Genomic DNA, 19,237 nt, shown 5'->3' on the forward strand with positions numbered 1-19,237 from the left:
GCAAACCTGTCTGAAAAGCCAAGTGAAAGGGATGTTACAAGATGTTTAACTATCCACTTGATTCTAGGCTCTTCTGACAATCAGTGTGATCCGCAACAATTTCACAAAAAAACAGAATTCAGGCAAGAATTCTACTTCATTTAAGCTACATTTATCTTCGGGTAAGTTTATGGGAGAAACTATACGATGTGAAGCAGCAGCAGACTTGAAAACCTTGAAAATACTTCCCAGTTCTGTGCTTCTTACCAAGCTGGAATTTAGGAATTTAAGAAATTTAGGAATTTTGCAATTGTAGCTTGCATTGCAGTTATTGGTTATGAGCTGCCAGCAGATGGCAATGCCTGGAAAACAATTTGTTGCCTCTGATGCACCTTATGAATGTAGGGTGCTGCCAACACACCCCATCCTGGGCCATGAGAAGGGCTCGTACCAAGCTGCCATGGCAGAGCTACAGCACAGGAGACCCTGCTGTGTCCACACAGGGGACATCCCCGTCCCCTCATGATTCAACACAGGATGCAGGGATTGCATGTAGGCCAAAGAAAAACGTTGGTGTATATATCCTTTTTTATCAGTACATTTCCATGAATGTAGCTGTAATTCTGGCTACAGTAATAATGTCAGTAACCGCTCTTCAGGCCTTTTCTGAAGAACTCTGCTACTCTTCGTATTATAACTGTACATAAAGATAAGAAAACAGAAGAGCAAGTAAAAATAGGACTGATGTTTTATGAAAAGAGAGAATTGTTTCCTTTACCCACAGCTGCTTCTGCAGTGCTCACCTCTGCACTATCTCTTGGCATCTTTTTAAAGTCCTGAGGCCATCCATAAGAAAACAGTTGGAGTTTGTCTTTTTAGAACTAAACATATTTATCCTGGCAAGCTCTGCACACGTCTGAAAGTAATCTCTGATCCCGTATACACAAATCAAATAACAAATTCATTTGAATATTTCAATTCTGAATTTTGAAGAGCAAATTCAAAGGCAGAAGTCACAATATTTTATATGTTCACAGTGTCTTTTTCTTGACTGCTTAAATATTATGTAGCAAATATTTTCAACAGTGAAAAGTACAACAACACATGAAGAACTTTCAATTTATAACCATTTTTAACTGAGCAAACACTACAGCCGCTTTACCAGAGCAGAGATGACTAGCTGGCTTTGAGTATCACGACAAACTGAAGTTGAGGAGTTTGGCTCTGTTTCTGTGAATTAATCCTCAGATATGAGTCCTGTCAATAGACACTGATACTGAGATGTCCTCTATTCATCGTTCCTGGCTAGTCGCGCCACTGAAGGTGCCGTGATAGCATCTGACAGGGGTTTGCCCGAGGAAGCAAAGCAGGTTTGTGAACGTTGGACACTGTTCAGCTCCACTGCACCTGGGCATGACTTATTAAAAATTACCACTGGTCTTTCATCAGTTCCTGCACAAACTGCACTTTTTCAGATATGGCTCAAGTACTGATGTTAAGACATTTTGGGGTTTGTAAGGGAAGAGGGATGAAACTTTCATTGCAATGTGCTCAGGTGATGCTTTGGCCTACGAAATAACAGATAGCTTTAATCCTTTACAATCTTAAATATAAAAATGTCATCAAATGAGATATTAGATTTTGCCACAGATAAAGTTGGTTAGGAAGCAGTTTTCATTCCCCTTACATATTTTACATTTCAAGGTGTTTTGTGAAAAGTTGGGGGGATTTAAATGGTAGCAGGAAGGAGAGAGGGAGACAGAAAGAACATTGTAAACAGTACTTTCATTCCCAAACAGCCCGGTCATTAAGATACTGACTTAGCAGCAAGGGCAATCCGTTTTAAATCCCTGTGTTCCTTCAGCTCTGAACCTCACTTGCCCCATGACTCTTACATGGATTCAAACTTCAATACAAAGTTCAGATTCAAACATCAGCAGTTTTCAGCAACTCTAAAAATTGTCCGTTACAATATATGTTATGAGCTTAACTTTTACATGTTGTATCACGATGCAGTGACATGTCATTATCCACTCATCCTGAAAGATTATAAGAAATGCTATTAAAATTGGAAGAAGCAAAGATAATTTTGAAATTACATGTGGGGTTTTTTTTCCAGGGAAGTCTTTCTTACATTCAATTCTTACATGAAACAAATCATTTCTGGACTTGTATGACACTGCTTTGATTTTAACAATACAAAACACTAACTTCTGATTGCAGTTTAATTAAGCCTGCTTTTTTTTAATGCACCTTGGGAATTCAACATGTTCAACTTTGTTCAGTCTATTCTTGTGTTCTATCTGTTCTTGATTTCATGGAATATTGCATATAACGGTGTGTATTTCTAATTCTCAGAGATTTGCTAAATTGGTGAAATTAAAAATAATTTCAAATTTCTTCAGAATAGATTTCAATGGAAAATCAATCTTTTATGCACATTGCATCAATAATGCACAATATTTATGTTCTGAAATACTTTGCTTTCCACAGGTCTGACATTGGCATGTTTCTATAATGCATGAGGACAGGACATAACAGTTTAACCACATTCACTGGACTGAAATAGCAGTGCGGAATTCTTCTTGTGCAGTAGCTTGAAGCCTTGCTTTAAAATGCATTATCTGATAACTATACTAGCACTGTATTTCTACCACACTAGCTACAATATTTTATGGACTCCTCAATGGCAGAATAAATACGGAAACACTTTGAAACTTGTAATTTCACAAACTAATTTATTCACACCCCTAGCTTTTCTAGTGATTCACAAGAAAAAAAAAAATGCACTCATTTTAATAAATGTGGATCCCGTTAGTAATTTATAATGAATTAAGATCAATGACGTAAAAAGCAGATCAATAACTGAACAACTGTTTCCTACCAAAATTTCTCAGACTCGGATAAGTGAAACTAGTGAGAAAAGTGATTATTTATGCTTCCCATGAAGCCAGGCGGGATAGAGATGGAGGCTGTTAGCACTCTCTCAGGGGCAGCTGCTGAACAAGAGGATGAGAAGGACCACTCAAATGTTGCCTAAGGTGTATTTTAGATCAGCCTGCCCCTGGAACACCTCCCCTGTGCCGCTTCTCTGTCCATCTGGCAGCCCCCCCAGGACAGAGACCACCATAGTCATCATCTCCGTCATGTAGACAAGTTGTTACCTACTACCACACTTTGTACCCTGAGAAAATGGTAGTTGAATCACAGCAGAATCTACACACGGATTGCTTCAGTTATGAAATAAATAAGAATTCATTAGATGCGCATGGTGTGGTGACCACAAGGAAATGAGACAGTAGCTGAATCAATAAAGCTGGCCAACTTTTTCTAATCTTCAACAACTTATTATAAAAAAAAAAATAAATCAAAGAATAGGGATCGTTTAGTGGCAAAGAACTACAGAAACACACATGAAACATAAAGATATTTTGCATTGACAGATGTGGGATCTATTCTTTCCACCCTTTTTGTTGCATCCCAAGACCAGATAAAATGTAATAGTTTGTCTTGAAGGCTAGCTACATACACTGTAAAAATTGCAGCAGTTCTTCCAAATAAGAACCAACAAAGAAGCCCTGAGTGGCTCAAAAACACTGTCAAAACCACACTAGACCACTCAAAATCCAAGTCTAGCAGCAAGACAGCACGTCAACATGGGTTGCTGAAATGCGAGACCTGGTTTTTTGATATTAAAGCTCTTTGGATCATGAGAGACATGTTCAATTATAATCTTGCATTCCTGCTCGCTGGTGAGAGTAAGTCACTAAGCACAACAGAAGGACTGGAAGCAAGGGAAAAATATAGCTCATCCACTCCATCTAAAGGGAAGATATTAACTCAGTGAGAATAACGTTCATGATACAGAATATCTGAGGAGTAACATTTATCTGTTCAAAATCTATCAACCAACACATCTTTTTCATCAGACTCATGAAGATGTCAATCACACAGAACTGTGCTGCGACAGAGGAACCATGACAAATGGTTTCTACAGCTGCCTCCAAAATGTGATTGTCAGAATATCAAAATACAAGTTATTCCTTTCAATAGAAGACGTCGCTATTAAAGATGTGACAACCAAAAAGTGGAAAATGCAAATGAGAGTTGGGTATCATGAAAAAAATGGAGCAAGTTGCTCATTTTGATTTGTGCTTGGTGTTCAACTTAATTCTTGGAGGTACTGCTTTCCTTCATCAAAATGCATTCAGAAAACACAGAATTCATGAGATGAAAGGTCAGAAAAAACCAGTCTGGCCACACCATCATCAGCTGGCAAGTCAGATCACCTGTCCAGATCAAGGGCATAAGAACAGATGTCAGGAGCACCCACAAAGTTCCCATCATCAAACTGAAGATAAAAAAAAGGAAGATCAACTATAAACAGAAAGCAGCAATCAACAAGCAGTCACAAAACAAGATACAGAAGAATACTTGTGAGAAGTTGCAAAAGAAAACCTGGAATAGATCTGAGGCAGCAGACAGCAGTACAGACTGGAAACAAGTGAAAATGGAGGTATCTTAAGCAAAAATGTGACTCAAGCCGCAGTTGTGATAACTGGGTTCCTACCTTCATAAGATAAAAATTGCACAAACTAAACAAGTGTTTTATCTAAGAAGGAAAAGCACTAAAGGAAAAGATTCTTAATCCTAAAGGCCAATGAATACTGGAAAAAGTAAAGAAAGGATACAAGAGTATAAAAAGCAGAAACAGAAAACCAAAAAGTAGCTACAACTTAAGCTGTTGCTTTACCGAACTGCCACTTACCAAACAACATTTTGCATGGGAAGTCCAATATAAAACAAACAGGAGAGGGGGGAGTCAGTAAATGCTCATTACTGAAGTGGAGCAGCAAAACAAATGGGCAGAAAGCATTTCAAAGTAGTCTTCAGCAGACCCAATCCCATCTCAGCATCAGAATTTAATAAAACATGAATCTGAGCATTTTGATTTTAAACATAACCCAGAGGGAGTGCTTAAGTATAGGATAAAACAAAAGAGCAGAACAACCACCATGTGTTGATAATAAAATGATGAAAACATTCCTTAAAACAATTGGCTAACAGATCTGTTCTTGAAGTCTGAGAAAAAGAGCAATTCTAAGCACAAAACATCGGACGTCATTGTCAGAATATCACGCAAAGGAGATTTTCTTGACAACAGCTACTAGAGAAGAACCAGACTGCTTCCAGTTATAGGCAGAATCACTTGTGATATGTTCCTACATGGGCTGATAAAGGAAATGAATACAAGAGGACTTACCCTGGATTCAGACCAAAAAGGTCCAAGGAGAGGTCAGATATGCCAGGCACCATAGAGGAAAGTGCAGACATGTTAGTTCACCCAGTTTTCCATGTCCAAAAGACATTCAACGCCACGCACAGACACAGCTGCCTTTAGGCACAAGGTAGGCAGTCGCCTTGGGCAGCAAACTGCTGGGGGCTGCTGACTGCCAACTTTGCTTACCCAGGAGGAAAGGTGCAGATCTTTTACCAATCAGTGCCGCTGACAGCCTGACACTGAACTTCGCTGCCCTGGGGATGAAGCACCCTCACGTTAAGGGCAAACACAATTGAATATTGCCTAAGCTGCCAAGAAACCCTGCGCCACTATTGCAAAGAGAGGAGGAACCAGTCAGCTACTGTCATTTCTATTTCAATAGCAAGTAGTACAGGTCACGTCAAGCTAGAGCCCTCTGGGCTGGATGCACTGCAAATAAGCTTCTGGTCAAAAGAGATTACACCTGTGTCCTGCCACCATAAAGGATCTATTAAAGCTGAGCCTCCCGGCTTATTAAATCAGGAAATTAAATGCTGGATAATATAGCTTTTTCACACACTCTCCTATGCACATATGTTTGTGAATATGGAGGGCTTTTTATGCTCTCCATTCCTTCAGTAATTTTACTGAGCTCAGGAAATTTTCCAGTCACTCATTTAAATATTCTCCACCCTCCTGTGCTAGGGATGACACTTGAATACAGATGATGCACAAAAGCAGTAAGAAATTACTCTTTCTAGAAAGAAAAGATGAAGAAAAGATCATCTACTTATGATGCTTGGCGCTTGATCTCGTATGTGCAATGAAATAAAGGCGATTTACACAACAGTCACTGCAGATGAGCAAACTTTAATTCCTAGTGAGTTTAGCTAGGGGTTTAAAGCTTCCCAGTGGGTTGAGTTTTATCTAAAACCCTAAACTTGCCTTGTTTTAAACAAACATATTCTCAGTCATACTTTCTAAAAACCAATAAAGAATAAAAACATAAAACTAAGTGATATCATTTCATGTTCCTTTGATTAAACAGACTAATTTTAAACACCTCTGATTTTAGATTAATTAAAATTACACAGCAAACGGGGTGTATGTTGGATTTGGCTTGTAGCTATAACACGGCTTGTGAACTATGATCTTCTCCAAACTTTGCTACATTACTTTTAAGCTATCAGTCTTCCTATTTGCAAACCTGAACCCAGATTTCACTTTTCTGTACAAGAGCTTGTGGGCTGATAAATTAAATCAGAAATAGATCATCTGCTTTAGAACTGTTTAAAAAAAATGAGTTACTTTCCATTAAGAGTTTATTGAAAAGGAAAAAAATGCAAAACGTAAAGCAATAAAAATGAACAAATGAAAAAAAACTGAAAATACTTTTTGGTTTATTCCATTTCCTGCACAAAATGAATTTTTAAAAAATAATTGTTTCAACAGTGTCAATAAATAACTTATTTTTGGTCTAAAAAATAGAGTAGTGATATAAGAGGGCTTCAGGAGGCTAACATCTCTGTTTTTAACAGCAGAGTAAGCCTAGCAAGTAAAGCTAATCTTTCCATTTTACTGGATCTATTCACTGAACACTGAACACAGCCAAACATATAGCAAGCTGGTAGGCTCATCAATAAAATCCTAACCATGTCCAGTCAGAGCTTGTCTTGACAGAGGACTTCACTACATGCAAAATCCTTTTTAATTTAAGATGTACAACAGTGGGTTTCAGTATTTCAATCAATATCAAAATGAAAGACCCAGGGTGATCACTGCTTCAGCCAAGATTTAATAAAAATCCCATGTGTCGCTCACAGAAGTCTCAGTCCTGCTTTGCCCTCTGAAGCCTTCCCGTCCCACACCGCTGCCTCTTCATAGAGGTTAATCTCACACCACAGAAACTAATGGAGTGGTACTGTAATTCTAGCAGCTAAAAGATTTTTTTAAGTACAAAAATGTAAGAGATAATGCTCCCAACTCCAACACAGATTTTTCCGAGTTTCTGCAGCACTGTGTAGACTGGGCTTTAAAAAAAGAGCTCTAGAACCACACCTGAGGCCACACTGTCAAAACAGCTCTTCCCTGTCAGCCTGTAGACAGGCAATCTCTGCCATTCTAAAAATGAACTTTAATTAAAAAGAAAGGAATAATTTCATCTGAGATAGATCTTCAATGGCAGCACAGTATGATGTAGATCTCAAATGTCAGCACAGAGTGATGTATGTAGCACACATCCACAAAAAGAATGTGGTTTTATAATCATCTTTGAAATGAAAAAAGTCTGATGCCTACCATCAATTGAAAATCCTGACAACAGCATTCAAGGAGGCCTAGGGTAATTTAGATAATTAATCACAAACTTGGGCAAGTTGTGGTTCTAGATAGAATCAGTAAGTAACTCCCAAGACCGTCTCCAGGATGAGACTGTTATTCCTATCATAGCACTCATGGAGGACAATGATTTGTTTACTTACAAAATTACAAGAGCAAACTTTTCCAACTTTACGCTCCTAACATTCCAGACACTGAATTTTACACATCCAACCATAAAAGAAACACAACTTAATAGTTCCTTGTGGGAAAGAGTGAGGAATTTGGACTGTAGATTTCTAATATGTAAGGAACATCCAAGATTTTTTTTTAATTAAAAAAATAACTTTTATTCTCATTTACTCAATTAATCAGACTTTTTTTAACAAATGAAAAGGCTGTTCAATTCTTTCTGTAAGATGTGAGAGATTAAATCTTTTGTGGAAAAGTCCTTGTTTTCGTCCAATAGACTAAGGGATGTGAGATAGAGCCAACTCCTCGAGGAAAATAAGAAAAGGTTCATTTTATCCTCACTGATATGTTTCCAGTATAAGCAGTAAGGAAGTGGGAGAGAATAAAATAGTGATTTCACATCGTTGTAAAAACTGTGGAACGGTTTGATACCACACTTCATTCTTCCTCTAAACTGACTGTGTTGATTTCTCTGGGTGGAAGCCTGAGAAACAACACCATGTAGTAAAGGCATAGCAGCAAAGGAGGAAGGAAAGATTTATTTGTGCTTCTCTCTCCTCATCTTTATGCTCTAAAAGCCACCAGCTATCTAACAAGAGTATCTTTTTGTGGGAGGATGACAGAGAAAGGCAATGAATATGGTAAAGAGAGAGAACTTGATGACCTCCTGCTAGACCCCAGTCTAGTGTCTATCACAAACTATCTCATGAAAAGAGAAACTAAAGAAGACAGTGGGGTTATACATATATATATATGAATGAGGCTTTCCTAGAGATAACATGTGATTTGGGGGTTCAACCCTCATCTTCTAATGAGATTTTAGATTCCTAATTCTCTTCCTTCTACCCAAATGCCTCTGAATGAGGATCAGACAGGTATTTTACTTTATGCTCACAGCTTTCATCAAGTTAACATACTAAATACACTCTCTTGAATGGGATGGTGCCTTTAGTTCAGGCAATCAGTCAGATATACTACTGGGGTACAAAATGTAGACATTAAAAGAAAACACAACATAAATTTTTCCTGTAACATGTCAAAAAATTGTTAGAAAATAGAACAGATCTACTGCAGTCTGAAGCCAGCAAAGCTAATAATTTAAACTTTTTTCTTTTTTATTGTAATGCAATATGCCTTACCGTTTGCTGCAGATCAGGTATTATAATTCGAATCACTAATGTGTTGCTCTGACTGTCTTCCATTCTGCTGCTTGGCTTTTCTGCAGTTGCTCTAATTGTGTCATAAATAGTTTCTTCTTTGGAGCTGTCCGATTCAGATTCAACAGAATAGTCAGAAAAGCTTTGTGCCATTTCATCTTCACTTGATGTTGGGCTACGAGGCATGTTCAAGTTTTTTATCCTGCCAATACAAAGGAGAAAGAGAAAAAGATAAGTTATAGTTAACGTCTTAAAAATGAATCAGCTACCAGTTTTGTTTTCTTGGAAGTAACACGCATTTAACAACAAAGTTTTACGTTTTATCCTCCTTTTACTTCCTTCTGTAATTTACATGGGTAGGCACAGTGTAATGGAAATAAATCTGGCTACCAATTTACTACAGCAGAGGAAAAAGGACAGAAGAAAGAAGAAAGAGTACTAAAAGGGAAGATGACCGCTCTTCCCAGGCATACCCAACCTCCCAAAGGATCCAGAAAAACTCAGCATAATTACCAGGTTCTCTGCTAAATAGCATTGTTGTAAACTACTTAGAACTAGATCTGGCTTTGAAGCCTACTTCTCCCAGTGCAAAAAGACATTTCAGAAAATTAATTTAGGTGCTAAACTAACGTCATCCTGTACATCAAGAAACTGTACAGGTAAGGCTTCAATAAAAGACAGTATTTTCAAATAGCAGAATCAACCAAAAAATGAAATACTACAGGGAGCCAGACAGATGCAAATTCTGCTCTGTGGTTTGTGGCTCATACAACACCCTTTAATATCAACACTACCAAAATCTTTTTGTTGTACATCCTCAAACACAGATTTTAGAAACATTTTTAATCTGTGGTATAGATTAGGATAAAATGAAGGTAATATTTATTCCAAAGTAAGGACATTTGTATTCAGAGGTCTCACAGTAAGAATAGCAGAACATTTTCCTTCCCAGTTTTTCCAACTACAGCAGCAAAAGACTTCTTTTATCCCACCAACTAAAAGCTTCTCCAGGAAATGAAAATTATTATTCTATGGAAAAATGGGGAAAAAATTTATACTGGAAAAAAATTGAAAATACCACCATAAACTTTGCAGTGCTTTGTAACCATATACATTTTCAGTTTTCAGAGGCCAGAAAAATGTAAACATTATTTTTCATATTTTCCATGAGAGACCTCCCAAGACAACTTCTTTGCTTTTTAATAAAGAAAATCCTCAGTTAAAAGAAAAAAACCCAAACAACCAATTCCACTGTCAGTCCACATTAAAAAAAGACATTAAAGCAAAAGTAAAGCACAGAAGAGTGAACTGACTTTACCAACGTCACTCATATACCAAGCAACCATACTGAGATATCCAAATATATGTTTTCTATAATGGTCTCACAGTTGGATCCCCCAAAGTAAATACAGTCAAACAATAGCAGTGACTAAAAGAATATTTTTTACCTCTGTGTTTCATGATTTAGTTTGAGCCAACTAAATATCACAACCAGATTACTGATTCCTCTTCGCCGCCTGGTCATTTATACTGCAATGATTACAAAGCAGGCATAAAAAGCTACTGCTCTCATTTAGCATTTTAAGGTGACCATATGTTGGAGCCAGCGTTTACACCAGAGGACAGGCAGTGGCGAGGCAGGCCTAAAGCTTGAGGTCGAGGGCAAGTATTTCCAAAGCACATCACATACCCACATCATCTAGACTTATTGTTATTTCTGATGAAGGACAATTCCAGTGTTATTACCCTCAGCTATAATTACTAATGAAGACAAAAACAGTGCATTCAAAAATCTGAAAGGAGGCCAGTTCACAGCAGCTTAATGCAAGGCTCTATTTACAAAAGAAAACTCTTGAGGGAGTATTTCATTTTCTTACTGCTTCACTGAACTGTAGATTAATGCTGCTCTCCAAAGCACCTTAAGTCAATAAAAAGCATAAACATTTCAATGGCTTCTTTATTTATCTACCAATGTTAAATCACATGAAGCCAAAATATAGTAGGTCGATACACAGTGTTTAAGAGCATAAGAGGTATAAGCCAGTGAGTGCGAGGAAAAAGACATTAAGACCATTACACAGTTTGTCTCTCCCTAAAGCCATTTGAGAGCGCAATATATTCCAGGGCAATGGATTCAACTCCTCTGATAGAGAACAGTAAACTGCAATTATACAGCATACAAATAAAGAGTTGAATTAGGAAAAAAACTTCCCAAGGTTTTTGCAAGTGGATTTTCATGCAGAAAGTACGCAGAAATATCTCATTATGGAATAACAAAGGGAAATCACTAGCTGGAGAACCAACTCCCAGGTATCAAGCCCTTAAGTTTAATAAATAGTGGGACAAAGAACTCCTTGGAGATCCATCAACAAGGCACAAGTCACCTAATTTTCTGGAATACAGATTTAAAAAAAAAAAAAAACACAAGTAACCATGGAAAGGATAATGAAAGACTGTATCTACAGTGGCAAAAAGAACAGAACCAATGCCCCGCCAGCACTATAGAGAAGCAGATCATTTAAATGCCTTTTTTAAACAAGACACTCTAACCACTGGAGAAACTAAATCACTGTAGGTCCCAGTGTAGGGCAGATCCTGCCAGGGAGCAGAGGTCAAGCATGTCTCCCTAAATCCACAGACACCTTAGGGCAATTTGGTTGTTTGGCTCTTAAGTTGCATGGAAATGGAAGATACCACCATTTGTTAACCAGAGATGCTCACTATCATACCTCCCACGGGGAAGTTGTTACCTTTTAGGAACTGTTTCAGTTTTGTCCAAGTGATATTCTAAAGACTTTTCCACAACCAAAACTATTACCTCAGGAAAAGTAAAGCAGGTTGCCTGGCTTACCTAGGCTTGTACAGCAGAAGCAAATACAGCATCCCAGGTTCCTAATTCCCAGCTGGCAATTCATTGGTTCAAAAGGATGTTACACAGCTAAAATATAGATTAGGTTTTACTGACATGATTGTCTGGGATGCTTTCTTTCATTTTCTTAAAAATGCAACAGATAGTACGCTTATTATAGTTAAGCTGATTGTATTTTATAGCAATGTGGTCCATCAGTGGCTGTTTTCGGTAGAGAAAAGCGCCAAGTGAAGAAAGGCTTCTCTGTAAACAAATGAAAACAGATCTCCAACGATTTTGGAAGTAAACTCACAATGGAAACTACCACCACAACAGTCTTTGCGCCACCTGACATCCTCTGTCCACATTTTCGACTCCTGTACGTTGAGCTCCCCGTGTGTCCCAGCCCCGGGCGCTCTCCTTCCCTGGCCCCCGTACATCCCCTAACCACTGGCTGAACAAAGCAAGCACGACCTCCGGCTGGTTAAACACCACTTCTGACACAGGAAGGCTGTAAAACACTTGGAAGATGAAAGAATAAAAGGATGGTTATAAGCTTACCCTTATTATTGTACTTTTCCCTCAGCACCTTGCCCTGCAGCTCTGTGGGAGCACTGGGATGTTTACTCTGCCTCTATGGCTATTGCCAGGTTATGTTTCTCAGGCCAACAGGCCAGATGAAATAAACTGAGCTCAGATTGCTGCCTTCCCCTCACAGATGCTATTTTTAGATTATTTTTTTCTCTCTATCCAGCCAGCAAGTTTCACAAAATCTGCAGGAATTTCTTATCCTGCTAGTTGTTACCACACCATCATTAAGGAGAGTTTAAAACAGCCTATGAATAAATTAAAAAAAAACCATGGGCATGTAGCGTGACCATCTAACTGCCTTTTTCTGTAAAAAAAAAAAGAAAGAAAGAAAGAAAAAGACTAAGAGCGCATTATAAAAGACTGGAATTAAAACAGTGCACAGATTATCAAAAGGCAAGAAATTCAACTCCCAGAGCTCACTCGCTCTCTATCCAAATGGTGTGTGTGCTCCAGTGAGTGCAAACTGACACGGCAGGGGAAAAAAGCAAGAGCAGCGTCAGACTGATCCATTTTTTGGAGCCTTATGGCTGTTAAACTTCATATGAAAAGAATTTACTAAATATATATGTTTAAGTTTATTTTTAACTATCTTAAATATTATAAACTTGATATTCACTAAAGCGTCTAAAATATCATTGACACTGACACACACTGGACAGGGCATCTTCATTAAACATAGATGTATTATAAGATACACAACACTTGCCTGCTACAAAAATCCTGTTTTAAAATCTTCAACTTAATTATGGCTATGTGCAATTTTGTTGACCCTGCAAAGTAACAAATCCTCCTATCTAGTTTCACATTGGTAAATATGGAACATAATGATATGTAGACACACAAAAACCTATTTTAAAAGATCTGTCCCATATAAAGTCCCCTCCCTATTGTATCCTACGCCAGCACCAGCAAATAGGGCGAATGCAGGTGTGTTTGTCCAGTTTGCCTGGAGCAAACCCAACAGTCAATATATACCTGACAACCACCAAAGCGAAGAGCTATGTGCAGAGAGATCCCACTCCTCTGCAGCGCTTCTCCAGCCACCACCACTGGAAGAGTTTCTCCGGCGGGAGCAGAACGATGCTGCAGCAAAGGCTCCCCCTGAGTTTCTGCAGTGGGAAAGACTAACATATGGCAAGACAGAAGGAAATGCATCCCTCACATCTAGAGTAACTTTTGGTAGGGAAATCACAATAAAGGACACTAACGGATGCAATTCTTCCTTCCCCGACCTGTGAGATTTTGGGTTTGTTACCGTGTGAATGTAGGCTAGGGTCTCACATGAGCAACCATTTCAGACTAATCACAATAGTTACTAGCTCTCCTCTAAAATACAGCTGAAGCACACGCATCAAATGTCTTGTCCAAGGCCAGCAAGGCTAGATCTCAGGGCCAGGTTTCAAATTCAAGGGTCACTGGCTCCTAGTCATGATAAGAACAATCTATTTTTATACAAACATTCATTTGCACAATAACAGTCCTGTTGCCTGCAGGGAGAAGTCCTCTAGACTGCTATTGTCAGACAAGTTAAAAACATACCTGTGGGAATATCTCAGATACAGAGTCGGCATTGTTACGGGTTGAGTAATGCCATTAATCAGACTGTGAGAAAAGTTTGCTGTTAGGATAACAGCAACTGCTAGAAAGAAGTATTTAATAATTAACTCCGAAGAAGAACTACTCAGAAAAGGGATTTCTGTCTGTGTAAAACCTGCCAGAGGTTGCATTCTGCGGCTTTATTTGGGATTATACATATTAGCTCAAGAACCAGCTCACTTAAAGTTACTAAATTAAAATGCTGGAGAAGATCAAGCATTGCCTTTTCTAATTATATTAATATTAAAACAAAAACACATTTCAGACAGAACTGAAGAGGGGGGGTGCAATCCCAATGCACCATGCATTTCACACCTCTCCACAGTTCTGCAGAAAAGGTCGCATAGAAGAAAATCTGAATTGAAGACCGACTCCAATGGGCAATTTGCAATTTGATGGGTTCAATCTCCACTTTGCACTCTTACTTTAAAGCTAGCAATAACCAGCATTGCCTCCCAAAGAAGCAATCCCACCCTCCCTCACTCCCTGGACCACTCTACTCTTGCCCCCAGACTGCTTTAATCTCTGCACTAACATGAACAGTGAAGCACAACAAAGCATCGACCCAGGTTAAACACCAGCTTTTTTTGGTTTGGGAGGATAGTTTCAGCATCCATCACGTCTCTGAACTGGATCACTATGCAAATGTTTGCATAAGCAGCAGGAGGAAGATGGCAGAGGGCCAGAAGCAAACAGCCAGGGCATGAAAAGGGCAGAACCACTTTTTCCAAAGGCAGTATTAATGCCTGCCAGCGTAAAGTGAATCTGAGGCACCACTGCCTAAGTGACAGGAAAGAAATCAATATAAACACAGCCATCTGATTAACTCCAATGAAGATCTGTTGCTTGTTAGTACCGAAATACCATAACTCCAAACAGAACAGCTTGCTGAAACGCACCGATACAAAATTCATTTACACAAACACAAAACCTAAAAGAACACATCTACAAGAAGAAAAACACAACACGCACAAGGAGTGCTAAAGAGGCCATAGCAAAATCTCAGGGGAGACGAGGCACCTGGAGCTCCTCTGGTTGTCCCAGGCCCACCAGATGAGGAGGCAACTTTGGCGTTGATGCAACACCATGTGAAGCTGAGCTGGTCAGGCTCCAGTCCTGGGGGCCTTCTGCAAAAGGACCAGCACAGTCTCCAATGCTATATTTATCCTTCTAGGAAAAACAGTGGTGAGGCAGCAAAACAAAGCAGTGCTCCCTCAGCATGCCCGCAAGCGTGCTCCCTTGGTCAGTGCCAGGCAATGCCCCCCGCGTACAGGACACACAGATGAGGTGTTACCGGGCTCAGCGCTTTCCGATCTCTGCAGACATTTCATGCTACTGTAATGTCTCCCTGCCACATCGCAACGCAGCTCATGTGCTATTGCAGACACTGACTTAGAAAGGCTAAAATCACAAAAAATACTCTCTTGGAGCTCAGGAGCTCAGAAGATATCCAAGGGTTAGCAAGGTCCACTTCACTCTGCATGGCTTCAGGGCCAGGGAACACCTCCTGGTCCGATTTTATTTAGAAGTAGAGATGTAGTTTCAGAGACTGAAAAATAAAGAACGATGACATGTATGAAGGCTCTAAGAAAGAATCTGTTATCCTGCAGTTCCCTTGATCTGCCTCTGTAAAATGGGGCAACTGATTCTTGTGTCTTCTCTGAAGCACTTCCACTCTGTGGAAGAAAATGCTAGAAAACCAAATCACTTGCACATTATTCGAAAAAATCCCCCTCCATCATAAACACCTAAACAAATTTAATCATACACTATTTTGCTGTTCACAACCCCCATAATTATGGTTTTATTCCCTATACACCAGTCCTTCACTTAAAGTCACTTTGGTTACACTGTCTGGTAATGCATTTTTGATCTCTCTGTTAAATAACTGAAACACCCAAATAAATATTTTAGAAGATATGTGCTGAGGCATAAGTAGTAACATACCCGAACGCCAAGCAAAGTTCCCTCTTTACTTTTCTCTGAAGCTGTTGTTTCTCAGTGTGGCATCTCTTACTTCAGAACTTAAATATTGATTTGAAATCAGTATTGAAATTCAATGGTCGTATCCATTTGTTCTCACCAGCACCACCAGAAGATTCTTCTTACTGCCCTGTTTAAGGGCAGATTTATGCAGTCCTTGATTTCTTTGCTAGGTGATCTGCACAGGTGACAAACTGTTTTGCAAAAGGGCTCAACAGTGACACTCATTCCCCCCCCCCTTTTTTTTAAGGAAAAAAAAAAGAAGACAATTGAGTGAAGTAATTGTTGAACTGGCTCCTTATTTCTGAGGCAGCTTGTTATCCCTTGTTCATGTATATTTGCACAGCACAGACTTGCCAAGAAGAGGCTAAGCCCCATTAACTTCTGGTATTTAAAGTCTTAAATACCAACACCGTATGATTAAAGTGGGTCTTATGATCAGAGTGTAAGAAAGTAAATTTATTTATTTTTTAAACAGATGTATTACACCATTAGAACTCCTGTGCACATACAAAATCTACACATGCAACCTATTTCTGCAAATACAGGGTAGTTTTCTAAAAGTTTCTTTAGTTTCCAAGTAGCTGTGGATGCTAAAATTCTCCTTTGTCCTCTGTCTGTTCTACTAAGTATTTATTTTCTTTGTAAACTATTCAGTCGGTCATGATATCATCACAGAAAGGCTGAAGTTCAATCAGGCAGATGCAGAGAGACATTTTCGGGAAGGATAGATACAAAGAATACAGAAGACAAGCATTGGTTGTACTGAACAAGCAAGGCTGGAAGACAGGCAGAGAAGCAGATGTAGAAAAAGCTTGAAAACATTTGAAGTAGAAGTTCAAGACTTGAAAACAGAAAAACGTTTGAAGTAGGAGTTCAACATGAGAAAACAGAACCTGCTAGAAGAAAGAGGAACCAGGTGTAAAGATTTAGCACAGAGTGGCACAGTCAGGTTGGTTAAAATGGTTAAAAATCTTTAATAAAAACCCAAAAAGATTCAAACATATATACTAGGGGAAACATAGCAAGTATTTATAAATGTTAACCACAGTGAAGTTTACAGTAAAGGCCAACTCCCACTGGCAATATAATATCTTAAATGCCTTCTTTTAAACACCTGCAAGGTTTCCAGTGCAATTCTATCTGACCTTTATTTAAAGGTCATTCTTCCAGACAAGGAATTACGGCCAGCCCTGCAAGCCCCAAGGCAGGTAGCTTCTAGGCTCTGTTCATTTCTATAGTTGTTTTTAATATGGCCTCTAGTTTTGTACATTTATTAGAACTTCCGTTTTCCAATAGGTAGACTAACAAACAACAGTACTCAGAAGTCATTCTTTAAATACTGCTTGCAATGGATACTATAGTTTACCTAGGACAAAATCGTAATGCACTTTGAAGTATTAAATAAGAGACTGCATCCCAAAGCAGTTGCATACTCTTACTTGTAAAAACAAATTTCAATTTGAAAATTGATCTGTTCAGGATGTCTTAATGCAGAATTCTAAAACACTTTCAACAGATGTTAATCAAAAGAAACTAAATAAGTAGCAACTAAATAACAAATTCAAATATGATGAAAAACAACAAAACTTTTAAGATAACGCACCAAGCATACCAAAGTTCACCAGCATCCCAAATCTGAGATTTGTCTTCTTCGACTCATAAATTCAAGTAAATACCCCTTCTTAAGCAAGTAGGGTTGGGTCTGTCATAATCTTTATATTGTTGATCTTGCTAGGAGCAAAACTGTATCGAGTAACCTTCTGAGATCCTTTTCAAGCAATTTCACACCTTGCAAGGAGAATCAATCATGTATGTAATCCTACTGCAGTCAACAGAATTACTTTAGGAATAGCTCCAACAGGACTTGACCCCTGCATGCTGTATTCATAAGCAAAACAACAGCCAGGGTGAGCTATAAAAAGCCAACATGAAACATCGAAAAGTTTATCCAGTTCTATATCCAATAAGGCATTTCTTCATAATATGACAGCTTTTCAGTTATCAAACCAGGAAAATATGCTATGGATTCAGCTGCTGCACTGACTCTGTCCCCAGTCCAAAGTAAAACTTATAAATATTTACTGTCATGAAGCATACTTGCATACAGTAACTGGTGATTTCAAAGTTGCAAACTTCAGCAATGGAAAAAAAAAAATTGCCCTTCAGTTATCTAAAATGAGAATGATACAATGAGAGTAACTAGCTATGATTTGATCTCGAAGTAATGTGGAAGCATTATACCACTTCAGTTTTAAAAAGTCATCATCTATTTAAAAAAGATGGATATAATGGACATTTTGGTTTCCCCAGAAATTTTCCTTACAAAACAGAAGCATGTAGGGCAAGCAATTTTATCTTCTGGCCTTTCTGTTTCCAGCCTCTGCTTGCACTTGACTACGTAAATACCAAAAAGATTATAATATGTTGGAAGTGAAAGGACATAAGAGAATTTAAAAAGATTTACAACAGGAATTTGAAAAAAATTCAAACCTTGTTGAACATATTTACCTCAGGTTCATCTCCCTGGCAGACAAAGCAGCTTAGTTGTTGTTAATTTGCATTTTATGCTTATCAACCTTTTTCCTCTTTATCCATAAAGAAAACATTTTTGTGGTAATTCAAATACAAACGTAATGAAATGTTAACAAAGAAGCACTGTTGCTGTCTTGTTATGTAGATTAGATCAGGTCCTGAGAGTAGATAAAGCAGATTCCCTCTTCTTACATATGGGTTAGCATTTAGAGTTTGCTATAAAGTTTAACGTGAATTTTCTTCAGATGCGATCATGATGGGGGCTACTATCTTATTTTAATTTATTTGCTGTGTTGCCAAAAATAGTCTCATTGTTTGCATTATTTTAATCAAAGAAATTGTATGCCAGTTAAAAAAGCAAAGCTTCAAATAGATGCTTTATTTTTCTTATAAAATGACAAGTTATCTTTGTCCAAGAGCTGGTTGAAAAAAATTCAACTACCCTTTCTTGTTGTGTGTGTTGGGGTTTTTCTTTGTTTCAACAAATTCATTTTTACTTCAACTTAGCAGGAAACACCCCTTGAAGTCTGTAGAGGACACTGGGTACCCAATGTCTTCAGCAGCCTGCTAGGTGGGATTTGGGGCACAGATCTCAGACTCTTCAGGGTCTGCAAATCTGGGGCAGTCCCCCACCAAAATGCCCTGTAGTTGGAGATTTCCAAGTTATGCTGCTCCAGTGCAGTGCTCTAGGGAGGACCGAAATATGGGAGTTTTGTTCCAAAGCCCAAAGAAATCAAGTTTTGAAATATAGAAATCCTCCACAAAATAGATTTTTTTTCT

The 19,237-nt window shown here is 38.5% G+C and overlaps 1 protein-coding gene across 1 annotated transcript in view; it reads right to left on the bottom strand.

Moving 5' to 3' along the window:
- The window catches only part of SHANK2 (SH3 and multiple ankyrin repeat domains 2), a 360,490-nt gene that overhangs the window by 306,106 nt on the left and 35,147 nt on the right, over nucleotides 1–19,237 (bottom strand). Inside the window, exon 4 of the mRNA XM_075048288.1 lies at nucleotides 8,887–9,106. Coding sequence (XP_074904389.1) covers nucleotides 8,887–9,090 — 204 coding nt within the window. The 5' untranslated portion in view covers nucleotides 9,091–9,106. The remainder of the gene's footprint in view (nucleotides 1–8,886; nucleotides 9,107–19,237) is intronic.

The sequence above is a fragment of the Buteo buteo genome, chromosome 16, assembly GCF_964188355.1.
Source record: "Buteo buteo chromosome 16, bButBut1.hap1.1, whole genome shotgun sequence".
Classification (NCBI taxonomy): domain Eukaryota; kingdom Metazoa; phylum Chordata; class Aves; order Accipitriformes; family Accipitridae; genus Buteo; species Buteo buteo.